At 37.8% G+C, this 27,102-nt stretch overlaps 1 protein-coding gene across 4 annotated transcripts in view; it reads left to right on the forward strand.

Annotated features, from left to right (window-relative positions):
* The window catches only part of USO1 (USO1 vesicle transport factor), an 87,360-nt gene that overhangs the window by 42,330 nt on the left and 17,928 nt on the right, over nt 1–27,102 (forward strand). For 2 of the 4 annotated variants that reach the window (XM_047719547.1, XM_047719548.1), the window contains 9 exons: nt 88–190; nt 346–401; nt 6,630–6,750; nt 14,259–14,437; nt 18,311–18,451; nt 20,402–20,490; nt 20,900–21,054; nt 21,680–21,891; nt 23,348–23,368. In XM_047719547.1, coding sequence (XP_047575503.1) covers nt 88–190; nt 346–401; nt 6,630–6,750; nt 14,259–14,437; nt 18,311–18,451; nt 20,402–20,490; nt 20,900–21,054; nt 21,680–21,891; nt 23,348–23,368 — 1,077 coding nt within the window. The remainder of the gene's footprint in view (nt 1–87; nt 191–345; nt 402–6,629; nt 6,751–14,258; nt 14,438–18,310; nt 18,452–20,401; nt 20,491–20,899; nt 21,055–21,679; nt 21,892–23,347; nt 23,369–27,102) is intronic. The other 2 variants (XM_047719549.1, XM_047719550.1) reach the window with 1 other exon arrangement.

Genomic DNA, 27,102 nt, shown 5'->3' on the forward strand with positions numbered 1-27,102 from the left:
GTTTTTGGCACCACTATTAGTTGAAAAATGTTTTTTCTTAAATATGTAAATTACAGATTTTAAATATTTTAAATTCTTATATTGCAGGAATTTGATTTCCATGTGCGCTGGCCTGGTGTGAAGCTTCTTACTTCTCTTTTAAAACAACTAGGACCTCAGGTGCAGCAAATTATTTTAGTCAGTCCCATGGGTAAGTGACTCATCTTCCTTAAAAAATTTTGATTTAAAAGTGAGCCTCATACCTAAAGAGGGGAACTGAAATTGATGTGTTAATAAATTGTATAATTTAAATCATTATTTGTATTTTGATTAAACCACTGTATTTCACATGGTTATATGTTCTAGGTGTTTCAAGATTGATGGACTTATTAGCGGATTCCAGGGAAGTTATACGTAATGATGTAAGTTAATTTTGAAAAAGAAGTCTAAGAATATGCAACTTTTTCCCCCTGTCTTTGCACAAAATCTTTGTCGATCCTTACTCAGTGTCGTAAGAAGTTAGCTTTGGAACTTAAGGATATTGGCCATCTTTTAGACCTTTTTAAGTCATATACAAGACCATGTTATTTCTTTGTTTCCTGCCTGTCCAGTATTTTAAGTATTTTGGTGTAGACAGATGATTTTCATATTCAAATTTATGCTTTCTACAAGTTTAGAATTTCATTTTCTTTTTGACACCAAACTCTGCCTCTAGGAAGAGTAAAGGAAATATCCCCAGACATTGAACTGTGTAAACTTAAAGCATTGCATTTGGAATCCTCACCCTCATCTGACTGAATATGCATTTCAAAGGATTTTCCTTGTAATCTTCATCTAACTGTAGAGCATGATTTGCTCTGGGGTTATTTTCCATTCTGATTTATTACTTGCATATTAGTTTGAGTATTTTGTATTGATGTGGTATTTTTTTGTTGTTGTTTGAACATTTTTCTGGTCGTTAGCTACAATTTAGTCAAGACTGTAGTACCTTTTTTATTTTTTAAGTGTTTTTAAAGATTTTAATTAATTATTTTTTTAAAAGATATTATTTATTTATTTGATAGAGATCACAAGTAGGCAGAGAGGCAGGCAGGGAGAGGAGGAAGCAGGCTCCCCGCTGAGCAGAGAGCCTGATGCGGGGCTCGTTCTCGATCCCATGACCCTGAGATCATGACCTGAGCCGAAGGCAGAGGCTTTAACCCACTGAGGCACCCAGGTGCCCCTAAAGATGTTATTTTTAAGTCATCTTGACACCCAGTATGGGGCCCAAACTCACAACCATGAAGTCAAGAGTCTTACGCTCCACCAGTTGAGCCAGAGAGGCACCCCCAGACTGTAATACTTGAGACAACAATTGGAAAAATCCTTTTAAAATCAGATTCCAGAGCTAGGAGAACATATCAAGTTAATTCACTCTCCATATTAACACTGAGAAGCCCAAGACTTACGGAAGCCAAGTGATTTGTTGTTAGTGACGTCTGTTCATCTTTGTACGTATAGTGCCTTTCTCATCTAACTGCCAGTAAATACCATTTGGATTGCTCTTAGCTTCACAGCTGGTTAGTGGCAAAGCAGAGACACAAGTGAAGTGCTCTTGACTTCTGGTTCACATACACAGTTGTTTAACTTTGTATTTAACATTTTGTAGTATGTATTGTAAGGAGTGAAATAATATAGTAATGTAACTCATAAGAGGGACATTTTAAAATTTCTTTTTTTTTTAAAGATTTTATTTATTTGTTTGTCAGAGAGAGAGAAAAAGAGAGTGCACGTTTACAAGCAGAGGCAGCGGCAGGTAGAGGGAGAAGCAGGCTCCCCGCTGAGCAAGGAGCCTGATAAAGGACTGGATCCCAGCACCCTGGGATCATGACCTGAGCCAAAGGCAGATGCTTAAGCAACTGAGCCACCCAGGCATCTCCCAAATCTCTATTATTCTTTTAAGAATTTTCTTATTTAGATGGGTATTCATCTACTTGGGAATTTTGAGAATCTTCCGTTCACTAAAATATTACCATATATCTTAAATTTGATGTTGTTTTGTTCTCTTGGCCCTCAATATAAAGAAAATGATACCATACAAACCTTTTTTAAAAATATTTTCCATTCTATTTTATTTTATTATTTATTTGTTTACTTTTTTTTTAAGATTTTATTTTTAAGTAATCTCTACATCCAACATGGGGCTCAGACTTACAACCCTGAGATCAAGAGTCACATGCTCCACTGACTGAGCCCACCAGGCGCCCCACCATTTAAGCCATTTAATAAGGAAATTCTTCATGGATTTCTGTTAGTATCATTACCATTTATTTTCATTTGCACATAGAATTTGTGTGTGTGTGTGTGTGTATATGTGTGTGTGTGTATAACTGCATTAGCTTCATTCTTAAATATACCATTTCCTTTAACCCTTACTTTTTTCCTGCTCTTAACCTTTTTCTCAATTTTTCTTTTGTTTTTTGGGTTTTGTTTTGTTTTTTGTTTTTTTTTTTTGATATTTTTTAAGGTAGGCTCCAAACCCAGCACTCATGACCCTAAGATCAAGACCTGATCTGAGATAGAAAGTCAGACGCTTAACTGACTGAGCCACCCAGGCACCCCATCTTTTTCTCAATTTTTATTTGAGACAGATAAAATGATTCTCTGTTTATGTTGCTTTTCATTAATTTTATGATTAGGGATTAAGTTATATATTTTTAACATCTAGATTCTTGGCTTTTATGTTTTACAGCCATCCTTTCTTGAGGTTAGTAAACTGATTCATTTGAATTTTTTTTGGCTAATTACTGTTGTAACATTTGTGATATAACACACCACAATACACCTCAGTTGACACCAGCCCCCAGAGGCAACTAAATAGCAGCTTCGGTAGTTCTTATTGGCACTGTGATCGCGTGGAATAGTCTACTACTCTTTTCCTCCTCTTGTGTCTTCTCTTTTTTTAATTCTTCTTTAAAAATTCTTTCCTTTCTTCTTTTTAATCAACTTTCTAATTGTACTCAGTAATAGTTGTCAACATTGACTAGCTTCCCAGGGTGCATATCTGTAAAGATTTTTAGCCCAGTTTGTTTTATATTTGAAACATTAATTTTGTTTTTTGTTTGTTTTTTTTTTAAATTTTATTTATTTATTTGACAGAGAAATCACAAGTAGGCAGAGATACTACAGGCAGAGGGTGAGAGGGAAGCAGGCTCTCCACTAAGCAGAGAGCCTGATGTGGGGCTCAATTCCAGGACCGTGAGATCATGACCTGAGCCAAAGGCAGAGGCTTAACACACTGAGCCACCCAGGCACCCCTGAAACATTAATTTTGATCTGGATTAGAGAATTAGTTGGTCATTTACCATAGGTGCACAGACATGATCCTCTTTATTTGTGTTACCGTGCTTAAAAATTAGCAAGAAAAGTTGAAAAACTCTAGGAGTTAACTACCTGCTCACTCCTAAGTGATAGACTGTAATTCCATCTTTATTTTTTTTTTAATATTCTTTCTTTTTTTGAAGATTTTGTTTATTTATTTGACAGACAGAGATCACAAGCAGGCAGAGAGGCAGGTGGGGGGGGCAAGCTCCCCGCTGAGCAGAGAGCCTGATGTGGGGCTTGATCCCAGGATCCTGAGATCATGACCTGAGCTGAAGGCAGAGGCTTATTAATCCACTGAGCCACCCAGGCCCCCCTTTAATTTTTTATTGTAAGAAATTATTATGAGGGGTGCCTGGGTGGCTCAGTGGGTTAAGCCGCTGCCTTCGGCTCAGGTCATGATCCCAGGTCCTGGGATCGAGCCCCACATCAGGCTCTCTGCTCAGCGGGGAGCCTGTTTCCTCCTCTCTCTCTGCCTGCCTCTCTGCTTACTTGTGATTTCTCTCTGTCAAATAAATAAATAAAATCTTAAAAAAAAAATTATTATGAGAAAGAAGAGAATACAGACAAACCATCAGTTTTCAAAATTTTGTTATACTTGTTTCATCTGTCTCTCCTCTCCCCACCATCATTTATTTTTGACTGGGACATTTAAAAACATTGAAACAATCAATATAATTTCACCATTACACACTTTAGTATACATACCGTGTATGTATAGTATGTGTGTATCCATACATACATGTACACACATACTATACATATATGGTATGTATACTAAAGTATGTAGGGTATTTATATATAGTAAAATATATCAGGATATATATATATATCTATATAGATAGATAGATAGATAGATAGATACGGTATATATACTAAAGTATGTAATATTTCAGGATATATCCTGATATAACTATAATGCCATTATCACATTTAACAAGTTAACAATGATGTCTTAGCCCTCAGTTTCAATAAGATTACCATTCCATATTCAGATTTTCCATTTGTCTCAAAGATATCCTTTTTTTTTTTTTTTTTCCAAAGATATCCTTTATGGTTGTTTTCCAGAGAAGATTCTCTTATTACATTTGATTGTTATGTCTGTTAGCTTATCTAAAGGGCTTGATTAGGTTTTGGTTCACCTGTTTGCTAGGATATTTCCTAATGATACAGCGAACTTAATTTTACAACACATGAGGAGACAGGTATTATCTGGCTGTCTCACATTTAGTGATCAGTGGGTTTGATTTGGATCTCTCCACTGTAAATTCTCTACCAGCCTTCCTTACATCAGATTCATCAGGTGCATCGGATCCTCCGTTAATGATCATTGCTTTAATCGGTTATTTTGTTAAGAGTTCCAAAATGATGATTTCTATAATTCTGTCATTATTTCACATGTATTAAGCTATAATCTCCTGCAAAGAACAACTTTACTTCATCAAGTAGTCTAATTTGTTACCCTGAAATATAGTACATATTTGAAAAGTAGAATTAATGAATAATAAATGAATAAATGCCTTTAATTACCGGTTTTTAAAGTAAGGACTTGGTATCCACTTACTTTAAATAACTAGTGAGTATACTTCCATTCTTAGTAGCATTTAGTGGATATGTTTTTTGTTTTTTGTTTTTTTAAAGATTTTATTTATTTATTTATTAGAGAGAGAGAGAGAGATCACAAGTAGACAGAGAGACAGGCAGAGAGAGATGGGAAGCAGGCTCCCCGCTGAGAGCCCCATGCAGGACTCGATCCCAGAACCCTGAGATCATGACGGGAGCCGAAGGCAGAGGAGTAACCCACTGAGCCACCCAGGCGTCCCAGTGGATATGTTTGATTAGAGCGATATATCTCTTTATAGTCAGGAAAAATAAATGAACATGTGTTAAGAACTTAAAATATAAGTACTGTGTACATATAAGCCTGGTAGCTTCCATGGAAGTTATTTTATCTCCTTTACTTTTAATAAAAATCCTATAACAAAGATATTATCCTTAGTTTACACATGGGTATACTAAAAATTTATGTAATTTGCTTAAGGTTGCACAGCTAGTACATAGGACAATCATTTTTAAAACCCACTTTATCTAACTCAGAGCTTTAGTGTTCTTTCTACTGTATTCCTTCCCCACTTTCGTAGCAGTTAAACCGGACAGCATTAAGTGGGAGAATTTGACACCTAAAAAAAACCTACTTTTCCCTTTCTCTTATCTCAGTGTTGAAACTTGTCAGTTAGGAAAATGAGTAGAACAAGTCTAAAGACTGTGGGCAGGGCGCCTGGGTGGCTCAACTTAGTTAATCGAGTGTCTTCCGCTCCAGTTATGTTCTCAGGGTCCTGGGTTCAAACCCTGCATGGGGCTCCCTGCTCAGAGGGAAGCCTGCTTCTCCTTCTTCCACTCCCCCTGCTTGTGTTCCTTCTCTCGCTCTGTCAAATAAATAAATAGATAAAGTCCAGGGGCAATTTTTTTTTTCTTTTGGTCTTATGTGAATAAGACTACTCAGTAAGCTAATTCGCCTTTTTTAGGACTTTTGAACTACCCCTTTGCAATTCTTCTTTCTCTTAAGTAATACCTGCTTTTTTCCTAAAAAATTTTTTCATAAAAAATCCTATTTCAAAGAAATAGCAAATGCTGTTGTTACAAAATACTTGTTATTTAATGGTAAAATAAGCAGAAGTGGGCAACTGAGTTTTTCTTGAATGATAATGAAGAGGTTGCAGAATATATAAACTAAATCCAGGTTAGCTGAGAGAAACTAAGAATCAGAAGCAAAGACTACTGTGAATTGTTTTATGCATCTTTTCTGTTGACTTAGAATCAAGTCTTGGGAATTTAGGGGCCAGATAATTACAGGAAAATGTGAACTTTCTCTGCTAGAATGTGATGATGTTTGAAGATTTATATTATTTAATTCATAATTTCGTACCATTACTATTGTGAAGCACAAACAAAATCATCCCTGAGACGTAGAATTATGCCCAGGTCTCTTAGGCCACAATTAAAGCCAAGTAATGATTGATGAAAATGTAAGAATTGTTGTATATTATATTGTGCAGTGAAAAGAGAAAGGAATTAGGAGTTGGTAGACATGGATTCTAGTCTAGGTTCCGTCCCTTTGAGATCTGTAATTTTAGGGAGGCATATTGCTCACCTTATCTGCCATTTTTTCCCCCTGTCTATAAAGTGAAAGAGTTAAACTTACAAAATTCCTGCACTTCTAAAATTCTGTGATTTTGAAATGTCTTGTAGAAGTTGTCCTCTACTAAACGTTGTCTTTTTTCCTCCATAAGGGTGTGTTACTACTGCAGGCACTAACACGAAGCAATGGAGCAATCCAGAAAATTGTTGCTTTTGAAAATGCCTTTGAGAGACTACTGGACATTATTACAGAGGAGGGGAACAGTGATGGAGGTATAGTATGAGGAGATTGATTGAAAGAGATTTCCTTTTGTATTCACTGAATTGTTAACTTTTAGGGAATGCACTTAGAGGGAGAAATGAGGACTCATACTTTATATTCTTACTTTCATTATGGTTTGTGGAGTATGGGTTTCTTTTTATTTATCCTATTTATTTGTAGTGTTTCTATTAATGTTTAAAATTTTAACAATCACATATATTGGCTTTTTTTTTAAGATTGCGTTTTCTTTTTCTTTTCTTCTATTATTTATTTGAGAGAGAGAGAATACAAGCAGGAGGAGGGGCAGAGGGACAAGCAGACTCCCCACTGAGCACAGAGCCTGCTATGGGGGCTCCAGGACCCTGAGATCATGACCTGAACTGAAGTCAGATGCTTAACTGAGCCACCCAGGCACCCTCATATATTGAATTTTAAAAAATAGTGTGTTCTTTTGTGTTTTATTCTAAAAATTTCTCTCTACCTCAAGGTTGTAAAGAGAGTTTTCATCATTTTCTTCTACTAAAGGCTTTGCAATTGTCTTTTACATTTAATTAGCAGGATCTTTCATTTGAATGATGGTATGAGATTTGTAATCAAACATCTATACATGTGAAGTTCTGTTTCTGAGTTCTCTGTTTCATTCCATTTGTCTCACTCTGCACTATAACTACACTTTATTAATTACTAAACCTCATAGTAATATCTTATCTATTAGAATATAGGAAAAATCTTTTATATTGGTTGGTTCCCACATCCAATTCCATTGTTAGATACCAGCAGGGTATTTGAGAATTCAACTCAGTTCTGACCCTGTCTACCCACAGATAGCATCAGATTCCATAGGTGGAAGGTTTAGTCCCACAAGACTTCCCTCCCCGCTCCCCCTTCACATGCTAGTCACAAGCCCCAGGCTGTTACCTGTGCTTCTGACCTACCTCACAGAATTCAGGGAAACACTTAATGTTTACTGGTTTATTAAAGGATATGAATCAATAGCCAGATAAAGAGATACATAGGGGGAGGTCCTGAACAAAGGAGCTTCTGTCCTCACGAAGCTTGGGTCCCAGCTCAATGACACTTGGAAACATTTTGGTTTGCCAGGTGTTGAGGCTCTCTGAAAAGGGGCAAAAAACTGTCCTCTTGGTTTTTTATGGAGTCTTCATTAAAAATTCACAATTGACTAAGTCACTGGCCATTAGCTGATTGAACCTCTATGCTCTTCCCCATCCCTGGAGGTGGGGAGATTTCTTGGGAGCACTGAAAAGTTCCAACCTATAGTCACGTGGTTGGTCTTACTGGCAACCAGTGCCTGCCCTTGGGTGGCATCCCAAAATCATCTTCATTAATAAATAGCAAGATCCCCATTTCACCTTTGTGGCTCTGAAGGGTTTTCAGGAACTGTGGATAAAGATAAATTATATCTGAGAAGTGTATTTTTGTACACTTGTGAATTTGTGAGTGAATTTGTGAATTTGTATACTTGTGAATTTTGTACACTTGTGAATGAATTTTCATAATTTATTCATCTAATGAATTGTGAAACCCTCTTCTTAATTGCCTTAACACGCCTTTTCCTTTTGTTGTTCATTTGAATGAAATGAGTTTGCTAATCAAGTTCTATATGTTAAATATATCTATAATAACAATAACAATAAATATATATATATATATGGATCTCAAACTTACAACCCCAAGATCAGGAGTCACATGCTCTACTGATGAGCCAGCCAGGCACCACCCCCCTGTTGGAATTTTGATTAGAAATATATTGGGTTTACAGATTAATTTAAGGAGAATTATCATCTTCATGTATTGACTTCCCATTCATAACCATTCATAATCTTTTTTTTTTTTTTAAGATTTTATTTATTTATCTGACAGAGATCATAAGCAGGCAGAGAGGCAGGCAGAGAGAGAGGAAGGGAGGCAGGCTCCCCGCTGAGCAGAGAGCCCGACGTGGGGCTCAATCCCAGGACCCTGAGATCATGACCTGAGCTGAAGACAGAAGCCCCAACCCACTGAGCCACCCAGTGCCCCTGTTACATCTTTTTTTATTAAATTGATTCCTAAGCATTTTGTTTTGTTACCATATAAATGTGATCTTTTTCTTTTACATTCTCAAACTGGTCATTACTTGATTTTTGTATGTTAATCTTGTGTCCAACCACCTTCTTAAATCCTTGGTTCTAATTGGGCTTTCTGTGTAGAAAATATTTTCTACTCATAAAATTAATCATTTTTTCTTCATTTTCAATTCTTACACCACTTTTCTTTTTCATCTCATTGCACTAATTACAATCTTTAATACACTGTTGAATGTTGCTGACTTTATTGAGTACTGATGTCTTGCCATTAAATTTTATTTTTGCTAAGTTTTTATCATGAATGAATCTTGATTCTATTTTTTTTAACTCTTTTTTTTTTTTTTTTTTTTAAGATTTTATTTATTTGACAGAGCAAGAGAGCAGAAGCAGGGGGAGCGGCAGGGATATGGAGGGGGAGAAGCAGGCTCCCCCGCAGAGCAGGGAGTCTGATGTGGGGATCAATCCCAGGACCTTAGGATCATGACCTGAGCTGAAGGCAGTTGCTTAACCAGCTGAGCCACCCAGGTGCCCTTGAATCTTGAATTTTAGTGAATTTTTTTTCTGTATCTTTGGAGATACAGATTATTCTTCTTTAATCTATGAGGGTCTTTTCTTTAAAATGAGAGAGACTACAACCAATATAAGCAAGTTGAGAAGAGGGAGGATACGAGAGAGAGAGAGGATGATCAATCATTGATTCAGAATACCTAAAAAAGGAGGAAGGATTGGAATCCAGAGTAGGGTTTGGAGTTGGCTTTTTTTTTTTTTTTTAAAGATTCTATTTATTCACCTGACAGAGATCACAAGCAGGCAGAGAGGCAGGCAGAGAGAGAGCGAGAAGGGGAAGCAGGCTCCCCGCCACCCAGAGAGCCCGATGCGGGCTCGATCCCAGGACCCCGGGACCATGACCTGAGCCGAAGGCAGAGGCTTTAACCCACTGAGCCACCCAGGCGCCCCGGGAGTTGGCTTTTAAGACAGGAAAAGAAGCACATCTCCCATCATAATGTTGAGTGCACAGGTGGAGAGGTAGGTCCTTTTGCAGATTTGGTGGTAGGAAGTTGAATTGAAAATAGAGTCATGCTGAGAGGGAAAGAGGAGGACCCAGCTGAGAATTATGGGGGAGGTAAAAAGTCTTTTGGAGAATAAGAGAGCTAGTTGACTGTTGTAATTAGGAAGATTTCCAGGCAGGGATAAAAGCCCCATTGAGGCTTTTCACTGTGATTTTACAGCACTGCAGATTGCTTGATTAGGTGATTCTGTCTCCCCACTCCCTTCCAGTACTCTGCTGCCTAGGTGCAATAGAGAAAAAAAACCAAGCAGTTAATTTTTCACAGGATTTTGTTTTTTCGAGGAAGGTGCTATGAAAAGAAAGTAAGACAAGAGAACTTAGTTTATTATCTACAGAGTGAAGAAATGAAGATTTGTATAATCTAAGCTAGACAGGGAGGAAAGTAAAGGTAGAGAGCGTTCCTGAAAAGAAAGACTTGTTGGGTTGAAAGTCTCAGGGAAGCCGTAGAACAGATAGGTTGGAAATACTGGAGCGGGAAAGATGGGAGGTTTTGTAATGGAATGAGAATTCTGACAGTGAGGTCAGGGAACTGAGAAGTCCAGGTATTAGAGGGATTGTCACCGAAATCAAGAATGACAGCAGCAAGTAGAGAAAAGATTTTGAGCAAGATGCCCGTGATGCTGTCAGTGAACAGAATAGTGACCATAGTTTTGTTACATAAGCAATGAGGAGTGTAAGAGATCATATGGGCACATGGCCTGATCCGCAAGGAAACGGGAGATTTTGTGAGAAGGCAGAGGAACTGTGGTCTCTGGAAAGTACACTGGGCTGGGAGGATCATAGATTTCACATTCCGACTCATACATAGAATCGAGAGCATGAACTGCCTGCCCTTCAGAATGTTAAAAGGCAGGTGCTGCTTTTTTTTTTTTTTTTTTTTTTTTTTTTGTAAGGATTGTTTTTATTTATTTAACAGGTAGAGAGCACAAGCAGGGGGAGCAGCAGAGGGAGAAGGAGAAGCAGGCTCCCTAATGAGCAGGGAGCCCAATGTGAGACTCACTCCCAGGCCCTGAGATCATGACATGAACCGAAGGCAGACGCGTAACTGACTGAGCCACCCAGGCACCGAAGGTAGCTTCTTTAAAGAAAAAAATATTTTGGGGCACCTGGGTGGCTCAGTCGGTTAAGCGGCTACCTTCGGCTCAGGTCATGATCTGGGGGTCCTGGGATCGAGCACCGCGTCAGGCTTCCTGCTCAGTGGGCAGTCTGCTTCTCCCTCTCCATTTGCCCCTCTCCCCTGCTTGTGCATGCTATCTCTCAACAAAATAAATACATCTTAAAAAAAAAAAACCAAAAACATTTCATGAAGTGATTGAGGGTATATAGTAGGTTTTATTAACCAGTATTTAGGAGTTAGAGGTAGCATCTTGAAAGACTTCAAAGGAGATTAAGCATTCTAAGATGAGAACATGGAGGTGCATAGGTGATTAGCGAGGTATATATTTTCAGAGGCAACCAAGGAAAACAGAATTTTAAGACAAGGTAGAATTGGCTAGTCTTTAGGATTGCTAAGATAAGTTCCAGTGGCTCCTTGTGACCGATGGTAGCCTTCAAAGCTCTAGAATTAACTTTGCACAGTGGAGGGAAGGCCCGCCAGTGATGGTGAGGGTTTTGACATTCTTTTTCCTCCAGGGCCTTCTGATGCTCCTTAATGGCAGATCTTATTTAATGGAGATTTATGGTCCTTCATAAGAGACAGATACAGTGATTCCTCCTCAGCAGGTGAGGATCCACATGGTCCAGCAGTATGAAGTCAGGAAGCCTCTAATTTGGAGTGAAGGACTGGTTAAATCAGAGATTTTAAACATATTTTAAATATGCACCTTAAACATTTTTATTTCAAGTTAAATGTAATAATTTTTTTCAATATGCATTGATAAAGTGATCTTTTGAGTTAGGGCCAGACCCTTTTCTTCAAATATGGGTCGACTGGAGTTTTTCCATCATCTTTCTGCATCTTTATAATATCACATCTATAATACATCATGTAGGATTTGCTTTTGGGTTTCTTTACAGTGAAATGCAAGATCTTCGTGGGTTTTTACAATTAGCTTTCTTGTTTTTTAGACTTATATTACCCGTATATAACAACAGCTATTCTTAATGACTTGCTTTCATTGAGTTTTGCCAAAGACTTAGTTTTTATAAAATCCCTATCTATAAGGAATACATTCCAAGACCCCCAGTGGATACCTGAAATCATAGATAGTAACCAAATCTTATGTATACAGTGTTTTTTCCTATATATACATACCTATGATAAAACTTAATTTACAAATTAGGCACAGTAAGAGATTAACAACAACTAATAATAGAAAAGAACAATTGTAACAATATACTGTAGTTACAGTTATGTGAATGTGATCCTCCTCTGTCTCTGAAAATACTGTGCTGAACTCACGTTGCTTCTCATGATAATATGAAATGATAAGGTTTCTAGGTGATGAAGTGAGGCGAATGGCGTAGGCATTGTGATGTAGCATTAAGCTGCTATAAACCTTCTGACGCTAAATCAGGATGATCACCGGTTTCTGGACTGCACTTGATCCCAGATAAGTGAGACCTCAGTAAGTGAAACTGCAGATAAGAGGGAACTATTATTTGGCAGTTTATATATTAGTTAATTAATAACTAGTGCAAATAGCATGGTAGCTTTGTAAATTACAAAAGTTGTTTACTCTTAGGTACAATACTAGAGGCCCGATCCATGAAAGAAAAAATTGGTACATGAGACTTCATTAACATTGAAAATTTCTCTACAAAACACTGTTAAGCTGCTCTAAGAAATAGTCCTTTTTTTTTTTTTTTATAGTTTTGTTTATTTGAGTGATCTTGACACTCAACATAGGGCTTGAACTCAAACGATCCCAGGATCAACAGTGGTTATGCTTTTCGGACTGAGCTGCCAAGGTGCCCCCCAAAATAAAGTCTATTAATTAAAAAAAAAAAAAACAACTGATTTTTATAAACATAAAGTTCAACTAGTAGAGGTAAAAGTGTGGATATAGTATACAGAGGAACCTATCAGCTGTGAGCATCTAGTATCGATCATATTGTCAACAGAGGGAACAGATCCTTGGTTAAGCTGGCACTTGGTGAAGTGGACATCATTGGAGAGCTTTAAGCCATGAAAGCAGTGTAAGCTGTGGTGTGGGTGCAAGTACCCCATGGAACAGTATGTTGTGAGCAGAGAGAGGAGTAGATGGAGAACCGGAGCCAGGAACCATGGGAAGCCTGGGGAGTGGCCAGAGGCATGTAAGGAAAATGAGAAGAGAGTAATTCGTGTTTTAGAGACTAAGGCAAGAGGAAGTTTCAAGAAAGAGACATCAAGACGACAATGTCAGGTGCTTCTTAGAGATTAAGATATGGTTGATTCATTCAACAAATATTTAATAGCAACCTGATAGCTATATCTTTTCTCTGTCTCTGCTGAGCACATATCCTAGTAGGACGTTCACATTCCTGTCTTTATGAATTATAACCTAGTGGACAAGACACAAACTGCATAATAAAAGGAGCAGGCTTTTATGAAGCATGTAGCTGGTGAGACTAGCCCGGTCATCAGTGCTTGATGTTTAATCTGGGATCTGAAGAAAGAATATGAGTTACTGAGGTGAGTGGATAGTTGAACACAGTGGTCAAGAGATCGGTGGGGACCTGAATCAGAGCATACAGCTTGTGGCCTGTGGCCATCAGGAGTCAGCACAGGTTTTCTACCTTGCAGAACTGAAGAAATGCTGAGCTTGGAGATTTGTCTTTTTTTTAAAGAGTGGTGGGGGTGTTTGGTCTGGGTGACTCAGTTAAGTTTTATACTCTTGATTTTGGCTCAAGCTCAGGTCATCAGGTCATGATCTCAGGGTCATGAGATCAAGCCTTGCCTGGGGCTATGAGCTCAACATGGAGCATAATCTGCTGGTTCCTCTTCCTCCCTCTTTGCTTCTCCCCTGCACGCATGCCTACGCATGTGTCTGCCTCTCTCTCTCTCTCTAAAATAAATAAATAAAATCTTTAAAAAAAAGATTCTCGGGGCACCTGGGTGGCTCAGTCGGTTGGGCCTCTGCCTTTAGCTCAGGTCATGATCTCAGGGTCCTGGGATCGGGCCCCACATCGGGCTCCCTGCTCCTCGGGAAACCTGCCTCTCCCTCTCCCACTTCCCCTGCTTGTATTCCCTCTCTCACTGTCTCTCTCTCTCTTTCAAATAAATAAATAAAATCTTAAAAAAAAAAATTCTCTCCCCCTCCCTCAGCACATCACCCTCCTGCCCATTCCCCCCAACCCCCACCCCGGCAGCAAAAAGTGTTTGGGGATTGAATTTGCCTTCGGGTTTTATCAGCCTTATCATTTCCATTTTACATTCTTTCCCCAGGTATAGTAGTGGAAGATTGTCTGATTTTGCTCCAAAACTTGTTAAAAAACAACAATTCCAATCAAAATTTTTTTAAAGAAGGCTCATATATTCAACGTATGAAACCTTGGTTTCATGTTGGAGATGAAAATTCTGGCTGGTCTGCACAGAAAGTGACTAATCTGCACGTAATGCTACAGGTATACTGTAGTTAGATACAAATGTGATAAGAATTTTGACATTGTTCCTTTCAAAGCAAAGAAAATTGCTCGTGTTTGATAAACTTAGGATGTTGAATTGGTTTCAGATGGGCTTTAAAAAATCTTTTAGTATGAATTTGCAGTTATGTTCAGAGATCCTCTGCCATTGCCTTCCCCCCAGCCCCCATTACCACATCCATCACTCAGCTTCAATAATTATTAACACCTGGCAGTTTTGTTTCACCTTTTATCCCACTTTCTTGTCCTGCTGCATTATTTTAAAGCAAATCCAAATATATAGTGTCCTGATGAACCTTTTGCACCCAGAGAATAATGGGTTAGATTGTCGATTTGAATTTTTTAAATCTGATTTCTTCAGTTAAGGCTTTAATATTCAGAATACTACGTTCAACAAATAAATTCATTCAGTAAACATTTACTGGGAGTTAGGCACTGACTGCTAGGAAATGAATATTAATGTGCCTGCCCCCAAAGATTAATAATCTGTTTTAAATCAGATACAGGTGAAACTGACACATCACGGGTAATTTTATTTAAGCTTTATGGTGATAGCTTAGTGGTGATGGTAGTAAAATTGAAGACAGTAGGATCCCAAATGATTTCTGCATCAGAGAATATATGAAATTCTTTGAAGTATTTTACTTACTTATATCTTTATTTTGCCTTCTCAATCCTTAAATTTATACGCTAGCCTCCCAACTTACCGACTCTGGTGATTCTTGTGGGCTTTCGAATATCTCTGCATTATGTCTGCATCTCTGAAGTTGTTTTCCTTAAAACTAGATGGATAGTTTCTCTAATAATTAGAGTCTGAATATTGCTGCATACCCTGGGAGTTGACTCTGTAGGGTTGATCGATTATTAGGGTGCCCAGATGCCCCATTTTGCCTGGATAGTATTCATTTTGTAATTACTGTAACAGTGCCCTCTTTCACTTCTAAACTGTCCCAATTTAGATAATAAATTATAGTTATCCTATATAGAATATGCATAAGAGTGGTTAGGAAAATATTTTATAGGACAACATGGGTAGAATCTTTCTATTTACACTCCTCCCTTCATCACTTCTGTTTTCATATGTCAGTATTACATATTTCAAGACTGTGTTAGTTTTTGTCCTTTCAAAATAGCATCCAAAGTAGTAAGCTTGATATCTTTGCCCAATACCACTTTCTTAATAAAGGAACTTCCTCTAGAAAAGTACCTTTCAAAAGGTGGTTAGACAGAGTGAAGGGTCTGGTGATGGGCAAAAACTTCGGTCTGTCTTGCCAAGCAGTGATCTTTTAAAGTGCTGGAGGAGTCCACGCGTGTTTTGTAGTTTAGGGTACTATGTAAGGAATTATTTTTGAAGAAAGTGTTGCTGTTTAAAAAGTAAAGTACTATTTTACCAAAAAACAAAAACAAAAACGTAGACTAGCATACTGAATATCAACAAAAATTAAGTAGATAGTAAATTGGTTCTTTAAGTACTCTTGGCTTAAAAAAAAACTGAATAAAATCTTGAACGTAAACTTCAAAATAAAGAGCCTGAGTTTAATTCACTTTAATATATTCTCCATGTCAAAAATCGAGTAGTTGGTATATTCATGACTTCACAGGTCGCAGGTTATCTTCTGCTTTTCCAATGCTATTTCTTTATAGCTGTATGTAGGGTTGCTTGTACTTTGAGTTCTCTATGTTGCACCAAATGGAAATACACCAAAAATGGTGATAAATGGTCCTGTTCGAATAGTAAACATCCTAACTGGAATTTATTCATCATTGCAGTTGAAATCATGATTGATCTTAAAAATTCTGTAAGTTGAAATTGATGTGCTTAAGAATATTTTATTCAGCTTTTACAGATTAAATTTGGGGGATGCTCATCTTTTCAAAACATTTTTTAGTCATAAAACATTTTTTTTTTTTTTTAAGATTTTTTTTTTTTATTTGACAGAGATCACAGGTAGGCAGCGAGGCAGGCAGAGAGAGAGACGAGGAAGCGGGCTCCCTGCCGAGCAGAGAGCCCGATGCGGGGCTCGATCCCAGGACCCTGGAATCATGACCCGAGCTGAAGGCAGAGGCTTTAATCCACTGAGCCACCCAGGCGCCCCTAGTCATAAAACATTTTAATTTTGTCCTGAAATGATAGTGTTATGACTAGTTCTGCCTCCTATGCCTACAGGCATATATACCTTTGTAGACCATTTTTTGAACAGTTACTGCCAGCAACTCTCAGAAAGCTCATTACCTTATGAGAAAATCCTTTTTATTTTGGGGCAATTCTAGTTATTAAAAACTCAATCCATATAATGGGTTAAAGTCTGCCTTGATATAATTTCTACAGACTTCCCCTTGGTTTGCTTTCTGGGAAAATACAAGTCCATTCCTTACAGTATTTTACAGATTTGAATGTTGTTATTAAGTCTTCCCTTGTTTTCTTATCCTCATATTAAGTATTACCTCTTTCTTCAGTCACCTTTTCCTACTTCTCTGTCACCTAGAAAATGGATAATTGCTTTTTCTTTTTTTTACATCATCAGTAAAGATATCCAAGTGATTAGATTGTATTAGGGAATTATTGTTGATTTTGTTAGGTATGGTGATAGCATGATGATTATGTTTTTTAAAATCCTTTTTAGTTAGAGATGCATATAGAAATATTTATGGGAGAAAAGACATCTAGCTTGGTATTTGTTTTACACATGTAATACATATACACATATATACGTATATATACACATATATACATGTATATATGTATATATATATTCCCTCTGCCACCCCCCACCCAGCCACGTAAGGATAGGAGGATAAATTTAAAAAAAAAAAAAGCCTTGGAGGCCTAACTAGAAAGGCTTAAGGATTTAAACCAATGGGTAATCCTAAAATTGCTCTCTAGTAACATCAGTGTATTAGTCAACCCTCTTTTTTTTTTTTTTTAAGATTTTATTTATTTATTTGAGAGAGGAAAGAAGGAGCACAAGCAGGGGAGGGCCAGGGGAAAAGGGAGAGGCAGACTCCGCATTGAGCGGGGAGCCCAACTTGGGCCTTGATCCGAGGACTCTGGGATCATGACCTGACCCAAAGGCAGATGTCCAGCTGACTGAGCCACCCAGGAACCCCTTAATCAACCCTCTTAATAAAGTGTTATCACAAATTTCCCATGTGATCTTAATATATAAAGCTCTGTACACACACAGACCTGTGAGTGTAGTCTTAAAATACAAGATGCATATAAAATTATTTTGTAGATATAACGATGCTGAAAATGTTGGGGATGACATTTTTTTGTTTCTCAGATTTCATGTTCAAGTTCAGACTAATCATTGAGCCGTAAGGATTTAATTAGCATTAATGATCAATGAGGCCAACCCCTTGCGTAATGGGTAAATCTTCTACCACGTCTTCAGTTGTAAGTTCTGGTCTCTCTTTAAGTAGCTCCCAGTGAAGGGGAATTTATCACACCTCAGGCCACTCTGTTCCCAGATCTGCTCTGTAATTAGGTAGTTCCATCTTTACTTTGATAAGAAATATACCACCCTGTTACTCCATTCATCCGTTCACTCGCTGAATATAAACTATGTTATAAATACTGGGCTTGTTCTTTGGAACAAAAATGACTGAGGCAGTCTCTGCTCCTCTGCTCGGGAGTTCACAATCCCCTGAAGGCGACAAAGTGGCGCAAACGGCATAGCGCACCGTGCGCTGTAGCAGAGCCGTTGCCGTGAGAGCTTGAAGGGAAGAGCCCCTAGATCTGGCTGAGGAGGGGGAGGGAAGCCTTCACACAGATACTCGTGTTCATACAGATCATTTCCCTCCAGACTTTTCAAATCGTTAAAAGACGCATTTTGTTTGCTCTTCCTTTCGCAGCTTGTTCGGGTGCTGGTCTCTCCCACCAACCCTCCCGGGGCTACGAGCAGCTGCCAGAAAGCCATGTTCCAGTGCGGCTTACTGCAGCAGCTCTGCACCATCCTCATGGCCACCGGCGTTCCCGCCGATATCCTGACCGAGGTAAACCGCGTGGGGCCAGGGGCTGCTCGGCCGTTGAAATCGGGAATCCTAAGAGGAATTAGATGTCAGCTAAAGGAAAAACAGTAGAAGTGAACCACTTTTATATGTTAAATTCCTAACTGGTCCTACTAAAATCTACTGAGCGTAATTTGACATTATTAAGCCCCAAAGGTATACTCCATCCTCAAGTTCAATAGTATATGAATAATGTGAAAGCGTACAGGATTTCATTAATTTTATTGTATTCAGCAGGAATACCCAGTATGATTAATGGTTTTAATTTTGAGAACAGTATGATTTAGTCAAATAAGACTTGAGACTCTAAGTAGTCTTACATATTCCGAGAATTGTACATTCTTTCTCCCTGATGTTTGGCATTTTTTCTCGCCTGCCTATTAAGAAAAGGAAGTTAGTTCGAAGGAAAGAAAGGTGGAGTTTATTTGAACTGTTTTGAAATTTTTCTCAAATTAACACATGCACATTAAAAGAAGAGATGATAATAAGTTCTGTAACAGAACCCGCTATCTTTAGCCTCGCTCCACCCTGACTTAAGTCTTGCTTCCCATTGTATAACCCTCTCACTTTACTTCCTTCTGTCCCCCCAGTAATTTGTGTTTAAATCAGTACTCAGGGCTTATAATTTTATGACTATATAAATACTGTTCCCTGCTAAGCCAGAGCAGGGAACTGAGCTAATTATCTTTCTTTTTTTAAGTGATAGAAGTTTATTAAGTGAAGATACAGAAAAAGCTCTCAAGAGTGAGAGGGGTCCTGACAGGTTGCCCATATCTTTTGTTAAATATCCCTTTCTCTTTCCTAAGTTGTAGTAGTGTTCTTTTTTCGTCTTACTGATTTTCTGTGTGCCTCCATATTAGTGCTATCGCATGCTTAACACATCATTTCCATCCCAGGCAGTTTTCTTTCTGGAAGCCTTCCATCCTCCTGCTCCAATATGGGCTAGTTATTCTCTCCTTCTATGCACATCTCTTGTCCTGGGACTTTGACCAGCCCCCTAGGATCTCCTTTTACTTCTCTCTTGACTGAAATCTCTTAGTTACCAGGCCGTGTCTTTACCCCTCAACCTTTCGGCTCGTTATCTTAGTTTACTTAACTTTCCAAAAAAGGTAGATGGCAGGAGAACTTGGTTTTAGCTCTTTGATGTCATTCTTCTACTTTCAGTTCAAATGTTTGGCTAGGTATCCATTCAGAGTTGGAAATCCTAACACTCAACTTTCAGAACATTATTTCAATGCTGCCGTTAAAAAATCTGAAGCCATTTTTAAGCTTAATCCTTTTTATGTAATCTTTTTTTCTCTAGAAACTTTTGGGATCTTCTCTTTCTTTCTTGTTTCCAGAAATATCCTGATGATGTACAGTACTACAGACTTTTTTTTCCCCTCTTCAATTATTTTTGTCACTCACTGGGCCCTTTCAAGCTATAGACATGTGTTCTTCAGTTCTGAGAATGTTTTTCATATTTCCTGATAATTTTTTTATGTCCTGCTTCTGCAACTCTATTGAAAGATTGTTGGACTTTCTATGGACCTAGTTTGTCTTTTTATTCTATTTTCTTGGAGGTCTTTTCAACTTCATCCTTAAATTGAAATTTAATTTGTTAGATTTTAAATGTCTTCTCCGATTTTATCCTAAAGCATCCTTGTTTTGTAGAAATAGATTCTGTATGTTAGGGAATACTATTAATTTTAGTTTTTTGATATTTTAAATGCTTGTAGTCAGGTGTTATTTCTAATTAGAGGCCTGCACTTAATGTTTTAAAATGTTATTTCAAAAAAGTGTTAGAAGATTATAATGCTGTCACTGCTTTTTTTGGTGTCTGAGTCTTGGCATTTAAAAGCAAAACACAGAAGGATAAAACATTTTCTTTCTTTGAAAACAGGTTTTCGTCCTTGACGTTCTCTCTCTAAATTTTTATTTTTCCCCCCTTAATAGACCATTAATACTGTATCAGAAGTTATTCGAGGCTACCAAGTAAACCAAGACTACTTTGCTTCTGTAAATGCACCTTCAAACCCACCAAGGTAGGAAAAGGGAAATCTTGCGATTTCTCTGAGGAAGTCAAAACTTCCTTTGGGTTTTTAGTATATCTCGTATATACATCTTATTCCCTTAAGAAGTTCAACTATATGTTCTGAAACTAGAAATCATCTGACAAGATAAGCATGTTGCTATTTTAAAAGAGTTTGTGGTCCTTGGAGCTTAGGTATTTGGGCTCAGTCAGATACCACACCCCCTCCTCCGGGCCTTAAGCAAACAGATCGCTTGTCTCCATTGCAGTTACTGTTCCTGTGAGATAGAGATGGAAATATTAACTTGATGGAAATATTATTTTATTACTATGGTTCTTCAGTCAGTAGCAACGACTGGCTGTTGATTCGTATACTTGGGTTGCAATGTTTCTCTCTGTCCTGTTCTTTTTGAATGCAATAGGCCGGCGATTGTAGTTCTGCTCATGTCCATGGTCAACGAAAGGCAACCGTTCGTACTGCGCTGCGCTGTTCTCTACTGTTTCCAGTGTTTCTTATATAAAAACCAGAAGGGACAAGGAGAAATTGTGTCAACGCTCCTGCCTTCCACTATTGATGGTAAATGATTTTGTTCTAATTTCTGTTTTAAAAAGTAAGTAGTCTTTTAAGCTTTTTAATGATAAAACGTATCCTAAGATAAAAGACCCTAGATGTAGTGGAACATTTGAAATACAGCATTTCCTTGAATTTGCTTCAGAAATATAGTTTTTAATTAAGACAGTGATTTTCTGGAATATCATCTCATCAGTTTGATGGCTAACATGTTCTACATCTCCTTATCCTATCACATTTCTTCCAAAGTCCTTTTTTGTCATCTTTCATTTTGTTTTGAAAAGCAGACTTTTACAGATGTAACTCAATATTGCTAATTAACAAAATTTAAAATAGGATTTTGAGGGGCGCCTGGGTGGCTCAGTGGGTTAAGCCGCTGCCTTCGGCTCAGGTCATGATCTCGGAGTCCTGGGATCGAGTCCCGCGTCGGGCTCTCTGCTCGGCAGGGAGCCTGCTTCCTCCTCTCTCTCTGCCTGCCTCTCTGCCTGCTTGTGATCTCTGTCAAATAAATAAATAAAATCTTAAAAAAAAAAAATAAATAAATAAAATAAAATAGGATTTTGAACATTTTTGTGTGTGTGCGTAAAGCAACATTTAATTTTTTATTATCCTCTGCTTGCTGTCTTTGTAGCAACAGGTAACTCGGTCTCAGCGGGTCAGTTACTGTGCGGAGGCCTGTTTTCCACTGATTCGCTTTCAAACTGGTGTGCTGCCGTGGCCCTTGCCCACGCTTTGCAAGAAAACGCTACCCAGAAGGAACAGTTACTCAGGGTTCAACTTGCTACGAGTATTGGCAACCCTCCGGTGTCTTTATTACAGCAGTGCACCAACATCCTTTCACAGGTAACGTGGTGAGTGAAACTCTCGAAGGCGGGATAAGTCTCTGCCACACATTTGTATGTCAGCGATACAGGAGTTTAAGGATATCCTTAGTACATGCAGATAGAAAAGGAAAGAGGTGTGGACTTACCTGCCCATTGGCTCATTGTAACCAGAAACAGTTTGTGGAGAGAAAGCAATAAATATCCTTACGTGAGTGGTTTTGTCAAATAGTTAATAAGGTCTGCTTCATGATAGAAACACATATTCTGGACAGAAGGGTGACTTGTTTTTCTTTGTTTCCTTTTACATCATCCGCGGTATTCTTGCACTGTTCTGTTACTGTTCTGCTCTGTGGCCAAATTTGGGTCAGCTTATAAGAGGGCATGGAACAAAGTGGTTCATAGCTACGTGCTTCCTTCTTTCTCTTCCCAAACCAGTCAGTCTTCCTTGTAGGAAGCAAAGGTAGGATACCAGCCCATTGCTGATACCGTTAACCATTGGACTCCTTGATGTCTATGAGCTCTCAAATCATCAAAATCCTAAAGCTAATAACTTAGCTAGTAAGACAGACAAAAATGTAACTGTTTGCAGACCTCTAGACCCCTGATGAGAACATCTAGACCCTGGTGAGAACAGCAGAGCTTCACTGAAGTGTGGGTGAGAAGCTGTTTAGGAGTATCACTTACTCGTGGATGATTTGTCCCCATGCACCAGCCTTATTGCTGAACAGTTCAGGTTCACTCCAGTGAAATTACGGTCATCAACCACTCAGAACCACTCAGCGTAAACATGTACTTAAGTCTAAAATTGTGCTGTCCCCTGGAATTTTCCAATTTTCCTGCCTCCCTCCCTGTGATAAGGTCCTGTGTCCTTCTTAATTTTGAATTTTGTCACACTCATTGAATTGTTTTATTGTGAGCTTTTAAAGAAACATCAGTGCCATACGTAGAAAGCTATAAATTAAAGGTGAAGAATTATGAAAAATTAACTGTGGTGAAAAGGGGGTTGTCTGCTCCCTTTGTTGTTTAAAATCTGTTTACGTTGAAAGCTTATTTTATCTTTGATTTATCATTTATTTCTTCGTGATTTGAAAAAACTACCCCCAAATATCCCTATCTTTATGTATTTACTACTTGTCATTCTCATGTTGTCTGTTGAAAACAGCTTCTCTTAAGCCAAACAGCAATTAACTGACCACTGCCACCAGAGAGTTTGCTCTACCACTGTCTTCACAGTTAACGCGTAACAACAAATTCTCCAGATAGCGGTGTCTTCCCACTCTGAGTTATCACAGTGCTATCAAATGATCCTTTCTCCTCCAAAATGTAGAAGCACTGTTACATAATAAAGGATTTGAACTGTACTGTCCCAAACTGTTGGTGTGGGTTTGTAGAGACCATCTGTGAGGGATTTTTCTAGATTTAAATCTTTCTAACGCAGTAATATTTCTGAGTAATTTGTCATGTGTAATTTACAGGGTGATAAGATCGACAGACGGGTATGTATCGCTTGTTTAAGCTTAGGCACTTCCCTTTTACAACAAGGCTTTTCTTTGTCTTCGGTTTTGCTGATGGTTTTTTTAACTGCTTGTTTGAAGTTGTATTCTACTCACACTTTCATGCAGCAGCAAGTTTCTCTCTGTCGTAAGTGGCTTCCGGTTTTTCTCCGTGGGATGTTTTCTCCGTGTAGTGGTGTTACTAAGAACTGTGGGAATGAGGCTGAAGCTGTGTCTGTGCTTCCTCCGGGTATGCTTGCACTTTCTGGAATTCCTTGGTTTGGGTTTTTTTGGTGGTTTTTTTGTGTGTGTTTCTTCACCTAAGCTTGTTTCTTTATTTCCCCCTGAAACCATTTTGAAGCTAATAAAATTTAGGGTGAAGGATTTTTGTCTTCAGCTAGTCAGTATGTCAAAGAATATGGTGACTTTTTTTTTTTTTTAAAGATTTTTATTTATTTATTTGAGAGAGAGAAATCACAAGTAGGCAGAGAGGCAGGCAGAGAGAGAGGAGGAAGCAGGCTCCCTGCTGAGCAGAAAGCCCGATGTGGGGCTCGAACCCAGGACCTGGGATCATGACCTGAGCCGAAGGCAGCGGCTTAACCCACTGAGCCACCCAGGCGCCCCAGAATATGGTGACTTTTATATTACTTAGATTACTGAAAATGTACAAAGTGTAATCTTGTAATTTGAAAGGTTTTTGAATTAAATACAGTGGGTAGTTCTGGATGTAACCCATACGGTATAGTTACCATTGGGGGTTAGTTTTTGATGTGTGTGAGGGAGTGTGATTTGTGTTCGGTTTTGATTTTTTTTTTTTTTTTTTTTTGCAGAGTGTTTGGCAAAAAAGGAGTGTACCTTAATATTTACGTTTGGTCATGCGTTCAGCTGTGCAGTGTTGGTAGTAATAAACTGAAGTCCTGTTAGGAATTGTATCTTTGTGGATGAGTATGATTTAACACCTGCTAATAACACACACAGACAAACTTGGCAGCTTTAGCTTCCAGAATTTTTAATATTAGGTATTTTAAAAGTATGCGTGTCAATCATTTAGAAGGGAATTTTTGGAAGTATAACTTATACACAGTAAAATGTACAGACCTTAAGTATTCAATCAGATCGTTTTTGATGGGTGAATATACCTCTAACCACCACCCAGAATAAGCTGTAGAACTTTTTCATAATCTCAGAACGTTCCATCATGCCCCTTTCCCATTAATTTTCTATTCCCAGAGGCCACTGCTAGAAAGTGAATCTAATTATAATACTCTAGAAACTCATTGTAATACTTGAAGGGTAGAAGTTTAAAATGTTAGCTTTTTTATTTTATAAGTAATGTAAAATACTGAATTTGAAATCCACAGACCAGGAATAAGAGGGATTTTTATTTAGAAAATAAAAAGGAAAACATAATAGTCTATGTTAAAGGTAAGATGACTCAGCTTCATTTATTTTGTTTGTGGTTCTCTTTCATCCTGTAAAATCTGTGATTTCTAGTAACTAAACCCACAGAATGTGCTGAAATGATAATTTCAGCATCCATTTGTTTTTCCAACTCGTAGTGGTTCATATACTCTTGGGGGCTGAGAAGAGATACGTACTTTTTCTTGACTTGAACCTATAAACAATCATACAGACAAATGAAAACATAAACAAAATGAATAGTTCCATGAAATTATTCTGCAAAGTGGAATGTGGATTTTGTTTTGTTTTGTTTTATTTTTTGCTATTCTTGGGTATTTATCTTGTAAAGAATCCATCAGAAGATCAGAATGCAGTGACATAGAATGTTTCAATAGCCTTTAAGGTCTAATATCTAACTTTTTTTTTTGGAGGCTAAAGTAGCTTGATCAGGATTTTGTTGGATCTTTAGGACAGTGTGTAATTGTACACTGGACAAATACTATAGCATTTTTGTATTAGTTTATTTTCTTTTCATTTTGGAAAATGAAAAAAAATAAAAACTAGAAGGTAAGAATTCTACTACCCAGAAGTAACTGTTGGTTAAATTTTTTTTTTAAAGTAGGCTCCACACCCAACATGGAGCTTAAACTCATGACCCTGAAATCAAGAGCCACACGCTCTACGCACTGAGCCAGCCAGGCCCTCCCAGTCTTTTTTTTCTATACTGTTTATTTACATAGGAGTGATCGTACAAGAGATTCCATTTTATATTCTGAATCTTTTCTTACAAATATTTTCTTTGTTATTAAACACTAAATAAACATCACCTTATATGACTGCATAATATTTCACCAGATATACCATTGGTCAGCTAACCATCTCTTTATTTTTTTTTTATTTTTTTTTAAGATTTTATTTATTTATTTGACAGAGAGAGATCACAAGTAGATGGAGAGGCAGGCAGAGAGAGAGAGGGAAGCAGGCTTCTCGCTGAGCAGAGAGCCCGATGCGGGACTCGATCCCAGGACCCTGAGATCATGACCTGAGCCGAAGGCAGCAGCTTAACCCACTGAGCCACCCAGGCGCCCTAACCATCTCTTTATTTTCAGACATTTAATTATCTTCCATTTTCTTTATTATAAATCGCAGTTTGATGAACATCAGAATAATATAGTCTGCACAAAAAAGCATTCTTACACAGTCCTCACTGTCTATTTCCAATATGCATAACTTTATGTGAATGTAGCAAAGCAAGGACCACCTGTATTTCATTGAGTTTTAAAAAAAAATTATGCCATCAATTTTTATTGTTTTTTCATTTTCCCAGTTCAGACTTTATTCTGCCGTCTATTTTAAATTTGGAGCATTAGTCCTACTTTTAATAGGTAGAGAGCAAAGAATTGCATAACTAGAGGGGATGATTCGCAGTTTATAGCGCCCGTAGAACACTTATTTGTGTACCATGTGCTATTCTAAGTTCTTGCAGTAACTCATTTAATCCGCTCCCCAGCTCAATGAGGTGGGTATTCACTGTCTCACCTGTTGAAGGATGATGATAAGGTTTCGTGCTGTTGAGTTTTAGAACCAGGATACAAATCCTGATATTCAGAGCCTATCCTTTTAACTTCTGTGTTTGAGATTATCTAATCCAAAGGCCTCTGTTAGCTAAATGAAGAAATTGGGGTACATATAGCATATTGAACTTGTACAAGGTAGGGCAGTGGAGGGTTTGGTTCTTCTAATTTCCAGCCACATGTTTTCACTGATACCATACTGCCACTCTTAGAATTAAATTTAGTCTTTAAAAATACATGTACATACTTTAAAATACATATATATGTATATACATGATTTAGAAATCAAAATGATAAAAAAAAGTATACAATAAGAAGTGTTGGCCCCTCCCACCCCGGTGCTGGTTCCCTGCCTCCTATTATTTATTTCTTCTGTTGCCTTCAGGTGCTTTTTGTGCAGAGCCACTGTTTGTTTTTTTTCCTCCTACCTAATACCATTTTGAACCACCAGCAAAATCAAGTAAGACTGTGGTGGGTTGGATTATGTAATTCTCCATAATCTCACCAACAGTATGTTATCAGACTTGTATTTTCGCCAATCTGTTGAGAGGTGAAAAAATGTTATCTTAGTGAGTTTTAATGTGCATTTCTCTTTCCAAAACGTTGAATAGTTTTCTATGTGTTTATACACCATTTAAAGTTTTTCTGTGAACTCTCATTTCTTACAGTTCATATCATCTGCTCATTTTTCTGTTGGGTTGCTAAATCATTTCTAATTTTATAGAAACTCATTTTATATTAAGGAATTCACCCCTTATCTGT

This window comes from Lutra lutra, chromosome 2 (genome assembly GCF_902655055.1).
Source record: "Lutra lutra chromosome 2, mLutLut1.2, whole genome shotgun sequence".
In the NCBI taxonomy this organism is placed as follows: domain Eukaryota; kingdom Metazoa; phylum Chordata; class Mammalia; order Carnivora; family Mustelidae; genus Lutra; species Lutra lutra.